Source organism: Geotrypetes seraphini, chromosome 2, assembly GCF_902459505.1.
Source record: "Geotrypetes seraphini chromosome 2, aGeoSer1.1, whole genome shotgun sequence".
NCBI classification, from domain to species: domain Eukaryota; kingdom Metazoa; phylum Chordata; class Amphibia; order Gymnophiona; family Dermophiidae; genus Geotrypetes; species Geotrypetes seraphini.
Genome location: NC_047085.1, coordinates 503,658,660 through 503,671,210, shown reverse-complemented (window position 1 = coordinate 503,671,210; position 12,551 = coordinate 503,658,660). Strand labels below are relative to the sequence as shown.

Below are 12,551 nucleotides of genomic sequence, written 5' to 3'. Positions count from 1 at the left end.
ATCAGGAAGAGTCTTGTCGGGTTTTATACGTGTGAGAGTTGTGTGAGTGAGGAAAGAAGACCAGAGCTGCCTGGATATAGAGACGTGACGGGTGATGAACGCTTGGCCTGATCACAAAGACGTAAGTATGTCTAGTTAAAGTGGAAAGGTATTAAACCATATATCTGTGATTTTTTTTGAGACAGATGTTGTGGTTACATTAGAAGAGAACAAAAGAGTGGTTCATCTGATTGAACTAAAAGATGGAGGACTCAGCACTATGGATACATAACTTAGCAGCAGATTCTGCTGAAAGAAAGCACACTTTACTTTCATTTGGGAGCAGACAGATATGCATGAGGCTAGCCCGAGGGTGGGCGAGTTAAAAATAACGACTCGCTATGCTGGTATATGAGTGTGCATTCTGAATATTTGTCAAGAATGAACGAGAGCCGTGATATTTTGTGAGCTCAGCATAATAAGTTTGGAACTGAATGTGGGCAAGATCATCGAGCATAGGAAGAGGTATGGCCAGTAGGAAAAAGGAGGTACTAATGACCCTGTATAAGACTCTGGTGAGACCTCATTTAGAATATTGTGTACCATTCTAGAGGCCGCACCTTCAAAAAGATATAAAAAGGATGGAGTCGGTCCAGAGGAAGGCTAAAAAAATGGTACGAGGTCTTTGTGATAAGGCGTATGGGGACAGACGTAAAGATCTCAATCGGTATACTTTGGAGGAAAGGCAGGAGAGGGGAGCTATGATAGAGACGTTTAAATACCTACGTGGCGTAAATGCGCATGAATCGAGTCTCTTTCATTTGAAAGGAAGCTCTGGAATGAGAGGGCTGAAATTAGGCTCAGGAGTCATCTAAGGAAATACTTTTTTTACAGAAAGGTAGATGTGTGGAACAGTCTCCCGGTAGAGGTGATGGAGACAGAGACTGTGTCTGATTTCAAGAAAGCCTGGGATAGGCACATGGGATCTCTTAGAGAGATGAAGAGATAATAGTTACTGTGGATGGGCCATTTGGCCCTTATCTGCCATCATGTTTCTATGTAATATGCCCGTCATTGTTGTATGAAGGAAGAATAAGCTCTGCTTTTGCTTGAAATACAATTGTAAGGGAGGTAATAACAGGTGTTATATAAAGACTCGTTTGTTCTGTATCTTGTAGAGTTATTTGAGCACAGCAGAACGAGCTCCTGAAGGCCTATGCAAAATGTGTGCCACATCAGTCTCCAGTCTTCTGAATATATATTGTTTTCAGCAAACGTCTTTGCAGCATTAAGATAAAAGGTTTTTTGTTTAAATATCTATTTATATATAACTTAGAATATTGTAGGAGGTTTCTTGGACCAATGATAACAGTTAAGGACTAGGCAGTTGCCTAGGTAAAGTTCATTGGCCTTTATGTTTTATGAAAACTGCTTACTCTCGACACCTCTTTATTGAATTAAAAATTAAAATATATCTTTTAACAAGTTCCACAAAAATTACAAAACCTATGTTTATATTTACTAACTTAGATAGGAACATGCAGAGTATAGATTGGGTAGTTATATGACATATCCCCACAATGATCTTGTTCTTGGATTGTGGCATAAATACAGAAGCATAATATATTCTCCTTATGTCAAGGGGGTCTACTTAATTGTAGTTAATACTCTTAACCTTTTAAAATTAACTTTTGTGGTTAATTTCCAACTATTTCCATAAACAAGTTCACCATGGCCCTTGTTTGTAACAGGGGTGTTTTAATTTGTATTATCTGTTCTATTGCTACCACAATCTCTAGACCTACTGCATAAGCTACGGGTGGACACATTTTTTATCCTAGGCAATGTATGCCCAAGATGTATTTTTCCCCCCTTCCTACCATATTTCAGGTGTAGTGTTGTGTTACTGAGATTTGGTACAGATTTTATACAACAGTTTCAACATGTGAAGGTACCCAGCAAGGCTTGGGAAGAATAATTTATTCTCGCGCCCTTCGCAGCGCGGAGCAATTCGTTAGCTTTACTGCTGCTGAATTTTATGTTCTGCCCTCTGACACCTTTCTCGCCTATGTGAGTCCTCTGGTGCGTTTTTAAATGTGATTTCTGATTAAACTTTTTACCACACACTGGACATGTATATGGTTTCTCCCCCGTATGGATCCGCCTGTGGGTTCTTAAATATGATTTCTGATTAAAGCTTTTATCACACTCTGGACATGTAAATGGTTTCTCTCCTGTATGGATGACCTGGTGGATTTTTACATTTAATTTCCTAGTGAACCCTTTACTACAATGTGGACATGTAAATGGTTTCTCCCCTGTATGGGTCCTTAGGTGGATATTTAAATGTGATTTCTGATTAAAGCTTTTACTGCACTCTGGACATGTAAAGGGTTTTTCTCCTGTATGAATGCGCTGGTGGATTTTTAAATGCGATTTCTGCATAAAGCTTTTACCACACTCTGAACATGAAAATGGTTTCTCTCTCATGTGAATTCTCTTGTGAGGTTTCAAATGTGATTTATGAATAAAGCTTTTACTGTGCGCAGGATATGGAAATGGTTTCTCTTCCAAGGACAGTGTTTCCACATGATTCACTTTTCCATACGCCATGTGGACTCTCTGATAGTCTAACTGGTTTCTTTGACCAACATCTTCACCGCTTGGTTTCTTCAATCTGTGCATCCTCTGGTGCATTTTCACACACGAGAGGGAAACAAAGATTTTACCACATATACCACATTGAAAAGGTTTCTTCCCAGTGTGATTTAGCTCATGAGCTACTAAAGGTCTTGTGACATTTTCTTCCACACTTACATAAGTGGATAACATTTGTTCTCCTCCTGTTTGGGATCCAGTGGCGATCATCGCATTATCAGCATTATTGTCTGCTTCTCCTCTGGGTCTCTCTCGGATTTCCCTTTCCTCGTTAGAATTAAACATTCTCCTCCAGTCTTTTCTCCCCTCTGATCCTAGAATAAACATTCTCTTGTTTTTCTCTGGGAGGCTCCTGTGGGTTTTCAGATGTTCAACACGTCTCTTATGATGCTTTTTATTTTCATGACTGGTCCCATAACCTGTGGGATAACAGAGAAAGTGCAGACGTTATTTCACAGATTTGCGGCACAGGAAAAGTCCTTAAGGTCTGCGTTCTGACCCTCAGAGCTGAATGTGTATAAGGGCCCGGGTTTCATTCAAACCAAATTATTTCAGAAAGAAGGGAAACTTTGGACAGACTTTCCCATTAAATCTACTGAAGTCACTCTCAGATAACAGAGATTATATAGGCCATATCTCACTCATTAAAAGTGATAAGATAAGGTTTCCACTATGGACCTGTAAAGGATTACTGTAGTGTATCTGGGCATGACAGGGTAAGGAATAAGCCAGCGAGATTAAATACGAGTCCCTGAGGAAGAGCCAATGAATGCTCCTGGAGGACCAGTTCACCCTCTCTTTTCTTTCTTTCTTTATTTAAAAATAACTTTTATACTGCCTAAAACTAAGCGGTTTCCAAGAAACATACAGTACATACAATAAAAATATAATAATATTAGTATTTTAGCCCGTTACATTAACGGGTGCTAGAATATGTCTGTCTGTCTTTATTTCTGTCTCTCTCTCCCTCCCGCTGTCTTTCTTTCTGTCTGTCTCTGGCCCCCTTTATCTGTCTGTCTTTCTGTGTATCTTCCTGCCCCGGTGTCTTTCTTCTTTTCTTTCTGTCTCCCTTCCTCCTGCTGTCTGTCTGTCTTTCTATCTGTCTCTCTCCCTGCCTCCTATGCAGCATCATTTCTCTCCCACCATTTCCCTGTGCAGCAGCCAAAGCAGCATTCCCTCCCCCTCCATTTCCCTCTCCCCACAACACTTCCCTGTGCAGCAGCAGTAGCGTTTCCTCTACCCCCCTTTCCCTTCCCGCGGTCTGTCCGGCTCCCTTAGTCCCTTACCACCTCCCCCTTCCCTTCCCTTCCCGCGGTCCCGACTATGAACCTGGTGATTCCAGCAACGTGTGCAGCAGTCTTCACACGCTGCTTTGGGCCCTTCTACTGCCCTGATTTACTCTGGCACGTCCCTGATGACATCATCAGAGATGCGGCAGAGCAAATCAGGGCAGTAGAAGGGCCCGAAGCAGCGTGTGAAGACTGCTGCACACGCTGCTGGAATCGCCAGGTTCATAGTTGGAACTGCGAGAAGGGAAGGGGGGGGCGGCAAAGGACTAAGTGAGCCGTCAGACGTCGGGAAGGGATGGGAGGGTCAGACCGATGAAAAAGCTTACCGAGTGGGGAGCTGGCAAAGGAGTGTTTTCTGCTGCCGCGAGCGTGAGGTCTGTTAAGCATGTAGGCGCACTCCTGCAACCACAGACCTACAGATCATGGAAGCATGCAGATAGGAGTGCGCATGTGCGGCTAGCGTTTTATTATATAGGATATGTAGCAAAAACATTCTTCGTTCTTTATCCCTTGATATTACATACATATTACATATTAGATATTACATACATATTACATATTAGATATTAGTTTCTCTAACCCACTAATGCCACTTTAGGTTTATCCCCAAGAAGAGAACAAAGAGTCCAAAACCAAACAAAAGCAGGGTGAAAGGTACTCTGTCTTCAAAACACTTTTACTGTATACAGGCAGTCCCCCGAGTTACAGACACCCGACTTAAGTACGACTCGTACTTAAGAACACAGTCGCGGCTTCATTTGATATCACTGAGCTGTATTTCCAGTGGCATAGACTCCACCTTCAACAGATTCAGGAATGGTGCATGGCCACATGAAGAACAGTGTGTGGTTGTGCATGCTGGACCTTAGAGAGAACGCTGGTGGGGACAGTTGGCCCTTTTGTCAGCTGGGAGCAGAGGGAAGCAGCACGAATCTTAAAATCTTCAAGTTCTGAGTTACATACAAATCCAACTTAAGAACAGCTTTAAAAACATTACATTACATTGGTGTTTTCTATCCCGCTAATACCTTTCAGTTCTAGGCGGTTCACAACAAGAAATTAGCCTGGGCATTCCAAGGGAGATTGCAAGGTTGATAGCTATAGTATGCATCAGGAACTGGGAATGGTTGATATGGTTTGGTTAGATCATTTGACAAATTTCTTGAATAGTATGGTTTTCATTTCTTTCCTGAATGTTTTGTAGTTGGGCGTCGTGGTCAGCAGATTTGAGAGGTGGTGGTCTATTCTTGCTGCCCTGGTGGCTAGTAGACCGTCATATATTTTTTTGCTTTGCAAGCCTTTGATTGGGAGGTGGGTAAAGTGTGCTTGAGTTCTCCTTGGTCTGGATGTGTTTTTCCTGATTAGGTGGTGGTTCAGATCGCTTGGTCCATTTCCATTTAGGGCTTTGAATAGGGTGCAGTAGAATTTGTGTTGTATGCGTGCTTACTGGGAGCAAGTGTGAATCTTGGAAAGCTGAGGTAATGTGGTCATATTTTTTCCGCGAGTATATTAGTCTTAGGGCTGTATTTTGGACTGTTTGTAAATGTTTTAGCATGTTGGCAGGGCATGACAGGTAAAGTATGTTACAGTAGTCCAGGAGTCCTAGGATTAGCGCTTGTACTTTAACCCGAGGACTGCCTATATTCAGAAAACCTACCATAGATAAATTTTTCAACAGAATGCCTTCCTCAGGGGAAGAAGCATAGAATTTCATGTGGTGCGAATTTCCACGATTATGAGCAATGCCAGGTACAAGTAGTCTAAAATCCAAACCCAACTTAATCAGCTTTGGCATCTTCTTCATAAGTTTATACAACCCCTTACTTCAGGACAGCAAAGCTGTTTATGTGTTTCAGGGGTTCTCTCTAGACAGCAGGATAAATCTACCACACAAGCGGGTGATAAAAGGTTTGGGAATCACTGTTTTATTTCCTATAAATGTATCACTATTGGTGGCATCACTAGACAGAGGCGATAAAGGGGGCAAGCCAGATATTTAGGGGGGAGTGACCAAAGTGACATTTATGCATATCAAACTGCTATATCACAGCCCTCCCTTCCCCCCACTTTTAAATTAAGTAAGCTTCAAACATCGTATTGATGAATTTAAGGAGAAACTCCTGACTAGGACGTCCAGACAGTTCCTGCGGACACTCACAAGCTCCTTTCTGGGGTCTTTGCCTGCTTCAAAGCACTACATGGACTTGCCCCTAAATACATAACTGACCTTTTCTTCTTCTCAGCCAACAGACACAAGAGAAGCTCACATTCCAATTTCGTTTCCTGAAAAAACACCACGAATGCCTTCTCTCACACCAAGCAGCATCATGGGGTAAAGACCTAGAACAATTGCTTTCGCCTACTACTTATGAGGAATTTAGGAAACGTTTAAAAACACACTTGTTCATAAAGCATCTAGACAACTGATCCTCTCTTTTCTCTCCCCTCTATAGTGATTAACTTATCCTATTGATCACTCTCTCCTCAACAATGAATTTTCTGTCCTATTAATTCTCTTTCTTCCTCCCCTCTTAAAGTCAATCAATTTGTTACCTTTGCTTAATCTTCTGTAAACCGCATAGAACTTCACGGTATTGCGGTATATAAGCTGTTATTATTATTATTATTATTATTATTAAGTGTAAAAGATGCTACGAGTAAAGTCCCCAAAGTCTTAAGCATAAAGAAGATCCCACTCAGTTTCAGCCACCCTAAAGCAGAGACACTACTGTCCCCACCGCACCTTCACACATCCAATGAGACGGAGCCGGGATCACCCGCTGTCCCAGAAAGGGTTGACTTGGACCCCTTGCTGGCGGAAAGCCACCTTAATTACCATCACTTTGATGAAAATGCGGGAGCCATCGCAAGGCCCAAGAGGCAGAGCTGCGAACTGGAAATGGTGTTGCAGAACATGAGAATGCATAAACCTGCGATGCTCTGGCCAGATTGAAATATGGAGATAAACCTCGGTGAGGTTCAAGGACACCAGAAACTCCCCTGGAGAGACAGCAGCCATCACAGTGTACTCCTTTGTCTATTCGGAAAAAAGGAATTTGCAAAAAGCGGATGACTGACTGTAGATCCAGGATGGGTCTCCAATCCTCTGTGCCTTTCTGGCATGAGTATAAGGAGTATCTGCCTAAGCCCCCGATGTATAAGAATAGTCGCAGAGTATCATGGACCCTGGACTCTGTTCCGGTCGACAAGCCGGAAGCGAGCAAAGAAGGATTAACTAGTGTCCAATGAAAGTCGAGTCCACTCCTGACAAAACTGAGAAGTCAGCCTTTGAGATGAAGAAGTCACGACTGACCCTTGGCATCATCAATGCTTCTTTTTTTTTTATTTTAAGGTGTAGCCACTGCACTGAAACCTGACGCCACCTGGAATTGGAACCGTTGTAACGCGGGCGTAGCCCTGGGAATGTCTCTGGGAGAAAAAACCTGCATATTCCTGATGACACCTGCGGGAGGAACGAAGGGTATTACGATCCTCTCCAGATGTCCAGTGAAACTTGTTCACAGGGAGCGACCTAGGGCAGCGCTCGGCGACACCTGTGTAGAGGTCATCCAGATCAACAAGAAGCTGGCCCTTGAAAAGACGACCGCTGAAATGACCCTTGAGGCGGCATCCTCAGTCCAAAGATGGATCGAAAGAGTCCAGTGCACAGTCACTGCACCAGCAGATAATGTACTAAGTACTCCCAGCACCTAATCCACACCAACCATCACCAGCGGAGGACAGGCATGCACCTCCACAGACGACGCATTGCGCAGACTGGAATGACAGGCATGCGCCATAAAGGAAGTGGCCACCACCACTCGGCTACCTCAGAATGCTAGAAAATAATATTTTATAGCGTAACATCCACCCTGCGATCCTGAGAGTCCTGAAACGTCACTCCCCCAGCACTAGGGAAGGCTGCACGCTGGAAAACCGGCGCCATGGCAAAAATCTACCTCAGGCTGTTCAAACCTGTCAAAAAAAAAATCAGGATCCAGGTGATAAAGCGTAGACATAGCTTTAGAAAGTCAGAAAGAGCTTTCCTGGGTATCGCATTATTCTGAACCCAGACCAAGGAGCTTTTTACAGGCTCCGTCAAATTCGCTCAATGACAAAATTTTTATGCCCAAAATCCTTGAATATATTGGTACACTCCTTAGTTATTTCCAAGATCGATTACTGCAATGCCTTATTTAAAGGAATAGCCCAAAAAGAAATTAAACGTTTACAAATTATACAAAATGCCTCGATTAAACTTATCGAAAACGCTAAGAAATTCGATCATGTTACGCCTTTACTTGAGAAAGCTCATTGGTTGCCTATCGAATAATGTATAAATTATGTTTGCTCACTCTCAAATCCATAATTTTCAAAACCCCAGCATTTATTTATAAAGTTTTAATTCCCTATAACATTTTGAGAGTATTACGGTCAACAGAACAACATCTATTGGTTGTTCCTTCCTTAAAAGTTATTAGTACACGACGTCATTCTATTTTCTCAGTTACGGCTCCCCTAGCTTGGAATGCCCTGCCAATTTACCTAAGAGAAGAAAGAATTCTTGACAAATTTAAGAGCAAACTTAAGGGCTTCCTTTTTAAAGACGCTTTTAGTGATTAACTGAATTCTTTTCGTTTTTAATATTTTATATTAAATTTCTTCCCCTTTTCCCAATGTTATTTTACCTTAATTGTTTCTTTTATATTGAATTGTATTTCTTCCTTCAACTTTCCCTTTATTTGATCATGTATGTTAAACAGTCTTGTTAGTTATGTTTAGTCAAGTTATTTTATGTTATGTATTTTTATGATATTTTAATATGTTTATTATTAATTTTGTTAGTTATGTATGTTTCCCCAACTTTGTAATTTTTAGCTGTACATCGCTTAGAATCTGGAATAGGCGATTAATCAAATCATATAATAAACTTGGACTCAATGGAAAAAAAGAGGGCACAGGAGAACGGTCCAGGACTGAAGCCTGAGAAATGAAAGGTGGAGAATCCAAATGGAGCATTCTCAGATCATCATCCTTAAAGAGGTGGACAGAAGCCGGCTTAAAAATCTGCAAAGAAGGGCAACACACCAAAGGAGACCAGTCTAAGCAAAGGCATCAGCCGGATCCAAATAAAGACAGTGGCAGGAGACAGAGAAATCTTAATATCTGCATGGCAACTACAGCAATCGAGGTCTGGCACAGCCAGACGAGAAGGCTCCCGAACAGGAAACTTTGCCACAGGCACAACAGACCGAAAAAGCCTGACACGCCCACCGGCTGCGTCAAACGAGCAGGACCTGAGGAACACGAATAAAATCTGGTGAAAAGGCCCACTCCACAACCATGGAAGGGCTCTGGTGAGGTATGGTATATGCACCGTGCCAAGAGTCCCCAGACTAGAACGCAGGATGGCCTCTGGGTGAGATTTTCTTCAGAAGGCAGGGAGCCAGGCTGGCTACCCAGCCCAAGATTACTTGGAGGAGGCAAAGTCTGAAGCTCCTGCCCACTCCCTCATTGTGCCATGGCACGCAGTACACAATTGCTGATCCGGCGCAATCAATGTCCACATTCAACAGATTAGGTGCTGGGGAGTCCATTCCAAATGATTTTGGGTCAAATTGAGGGGTTTTTGAGGCAGAAATAAAAGTTAGTAAAAAAGATTGATTTTAAAATCCAAGATGGCTGCTGTCATGAATTTGCGCTAAAACCAGCAAAAATAAACAAAAACTGAAAATAAAAAAATAGTGATTTGTGTTCTGGGGAGGTAGGGGACCTGAACCTTACCTTCAGAAACTATGAAAAATGATTTTAAAATCATTTTACAAGCCACCCCCAAAGTTCCCATAGAAAATAATGGAGGGTTACTCAACATGCTGTACCAGACTGTCAGCAGCTGTAAACAGCATTAGAATGGAGGAAAAGGATTTTCTGCCTCAGAAACAGCTCCAAATGAATCCAGACTTGAAATCTGGCCAGACACTGACTATGACCTCCGCCCGCCCCCACGGATCCTCGTCCATGCGGTCAGGGGCAGGAAAGGCAGACTGCGCCTTGAAACTTGGGTGGGTTTTACTCCAGACGCATGTGCTTGAAACCCGCGACAAGGTCACCGGCAAGCAGACTCCCAAGGGAAGGGACCCCAAGTCTAGAGTTTCTCTGTGAAGCAGCAGTTCAGCACCGCAGGACTGTATCCTTTCCTCCAAACAGGGGACCACCAGGAAGGGGTCTCAAGGCACTGAAGCCACCGAGAAAATGAACTTTAAGCGTAAAATAAGAAAAAGAAGCAGAGCAATTGCCAAAGACTTCTGCACGGATTACTTGCAGAAATTATAACTAGCTCTCAGTAAAGGAGGAGGAGCTTGTGTTCAGAAAAGTTGTGGATTTCTGCAAATCCCGGATTGTGGGTTGGGATTGAACACCTAGCGTATGGAATCCAGAAGGAATGTAACAAAACCATCATTAAGGGCATGGTAAGTTTTGAGAAGCCGGCCTAAAATCCTTTAGCAATTAGAAACCTCCAGCCAGCCTCATTTCCCCCACCTCATGCAAATAGAAAGTTGCCTCAGCCTCCCAGGTTCCTACTCCCGTTCCTGAGCATTCACTCACCTCTCCAGAAGTTTTTCAGTCGTCTTCTTCTTTCTCTGGAGTTCTGCTGGTCCCTGACACATGGATCCTCCTCCTGCTCAATCTTTGATATAAGAGAAGGTTTCTCACACAAAAAGCCTGTTACAGGGCAAAAAAGAATTATCAGCTTTCTCCTCAGATAAGAAAAAATAGGTTTATTCTTTTCAACTCAACAGATGTTAGCAAAAATAAACAACCTTTAAATAGAAGACTTTAGGAAAAGTAACCTATATAGCATTAAATGCTGTCCAAACAATAGCTCAAGCAGAGAAGGAAGTATGATGCTGAATCTGGTCCAACTGCCCTGAATCAGTGATTTGGAGATCACAAAACGCTAGCCATCGTTGGAGGACCTAAGACTCATAAGATAAATATAAATATATCAGCAGAGAAAAGAGAAATTAGGTTCTTACCTGCTAATTTACTTTCTTTAACAACCCTCCAGACCAGTATAAGTTAATCTTACAAGCGGGTATATATCTCATCATGATCAGCAGATGTAGACTGAGGCAAAACTTTGGAACTGAACATATCATGTGACCCCTCCCTAATTACCTCAGTCTGCCAAATAGCCAAGCAGAGCTAAGAACAATATACAGAAAACAAACAGGAATCCAAACAGGAGTATCAACAAATAAAAACAGGAGCGCTGTTGGAAAATGCAAAGGAACAAATGCAAATAGCAAAGGTCCCTACAGCTCGCCAGCTACACCAGCCAAGCCACTGTTCTTAATCTTCTCAGCCAGAAAAATACTAGAAACTGACCAAAAATGAAAATCTGCACGCAAGAACACGACAATAGACAGGGTAGGGTCCTATGCTGGTCTGGAGAGGCTAAAAGAAAGTAAATTAGCAGGTAAGAACCTAATTTCTCCTTCTTTAGCAACTCTCCAGACCAGCCTAGGTTAATCTTACAAGTGGAACGTACCAAAGCAGTCCCCATCATGGGTGGGACCCCCGAAGGGCCGACACAGAACACGCTCTCCGAACACTGCGTCCTGACGCGCCTCAACATCTACATGGTAGTGTCTGACAAAGGAATGTAGATAAGACCCGACCGCCACCTTACAAATATCCACTGGAGGCACCAGCGAAGACTCAGCCCAAGAAGTTGCCTGACCCTGAGTGGAATGAGCCTTGAGAAATTCCAGAATAATCTTTTTCTTTTTTTTTTTAAATATTTTTTATTCTTTTTTTTAAATTCTTACATCAAGTGAAATACATGTAATACATTCAATTATGAAAAAACACTTGAAATTATTATTAAATGTTCTTACAATGTGAATTAAATAAACCCTTTATCAGAATTTTATATCATATTAATATTACAATAGTTTTCCCTCCCTACCCCTTCTATATGTTCTATATATGTGTTATTATATCTGATCAATAGAATAATTTGTCAATGGTCCCCATATTTTATTAAATTTTTTAATATAACCTTGTTGTAATGCCAATACTTTTTCCATTTTATATATATGACAAATTGAATTCCACCAAAAAGTGTAATTCAATTTAGTGTAATCCTTCCAGTTCTGAGTAATTTGCTGTATAGCGACCCCTGTTAAAATTAATAAAAGTTTATTATTGTTAGCTGAAATCGGACTTTGTGTTCTCATTGCTGTTCCAAATAATATTGTATCATATGATAGTCCAACATGATTTTCTAATAAATTATTAATTTGGGGCCAAATTAATTTCCAAAAGGAATTAATGCAGGGACAAAAGAATAGTAAATGGTCCAACGTCCCCACTTCTATCCTACAATGCCAGCATCTATTAGATCTACTATTATCTAATTTTTGTAATCTCGTAGGGGTCCATAAAACTCTATGTAATATAAACAACCATGTTTGACTCATAGATGCTGATCTTGTAGTATGTATTCTCCAGGACCAAAATTTTTGCCATTGAGATGGAGAAATTATCTGTCCTATCTCAATACTCCAAATATCCCTAAGTCCTGATCTCTTTTTTTTGTTTAAAAATTCGTTTATATTC

At 41.7% G+C, this 12,551-nt stretch overlaps 1 protein-coding gene across 1 annotated transcript in view; it reads right to left on the bottom strand.

Moving 5' to 3' along the window:
- Positions 1–935: 935 nt before the first annotated feature.
- Positions 936–12,551, bottom strand: part of LOC117354534 (zinc finger protein 569-like) — a 58,548-nt gene continuing 46,932 nt past the window's right edge. Inside the window, exons 3-4 of the mRNA XM_033932236.1 lie at positions 10,533–10,649; positions 936–3,056 (exon numbers count right to left, since the gene is read on the bottom strand). Of these exons, the coding sequence (XP_033788127.1) occupies positions 1,918–3,056; positions 10,533–10,649 (1,256 nt within the window). The 3' untranslated portion in view covers positions 936–1,917. The remainder of the gene's footprint in view (positions 3,057–10,532; positions 10,650–12,551) is intronic.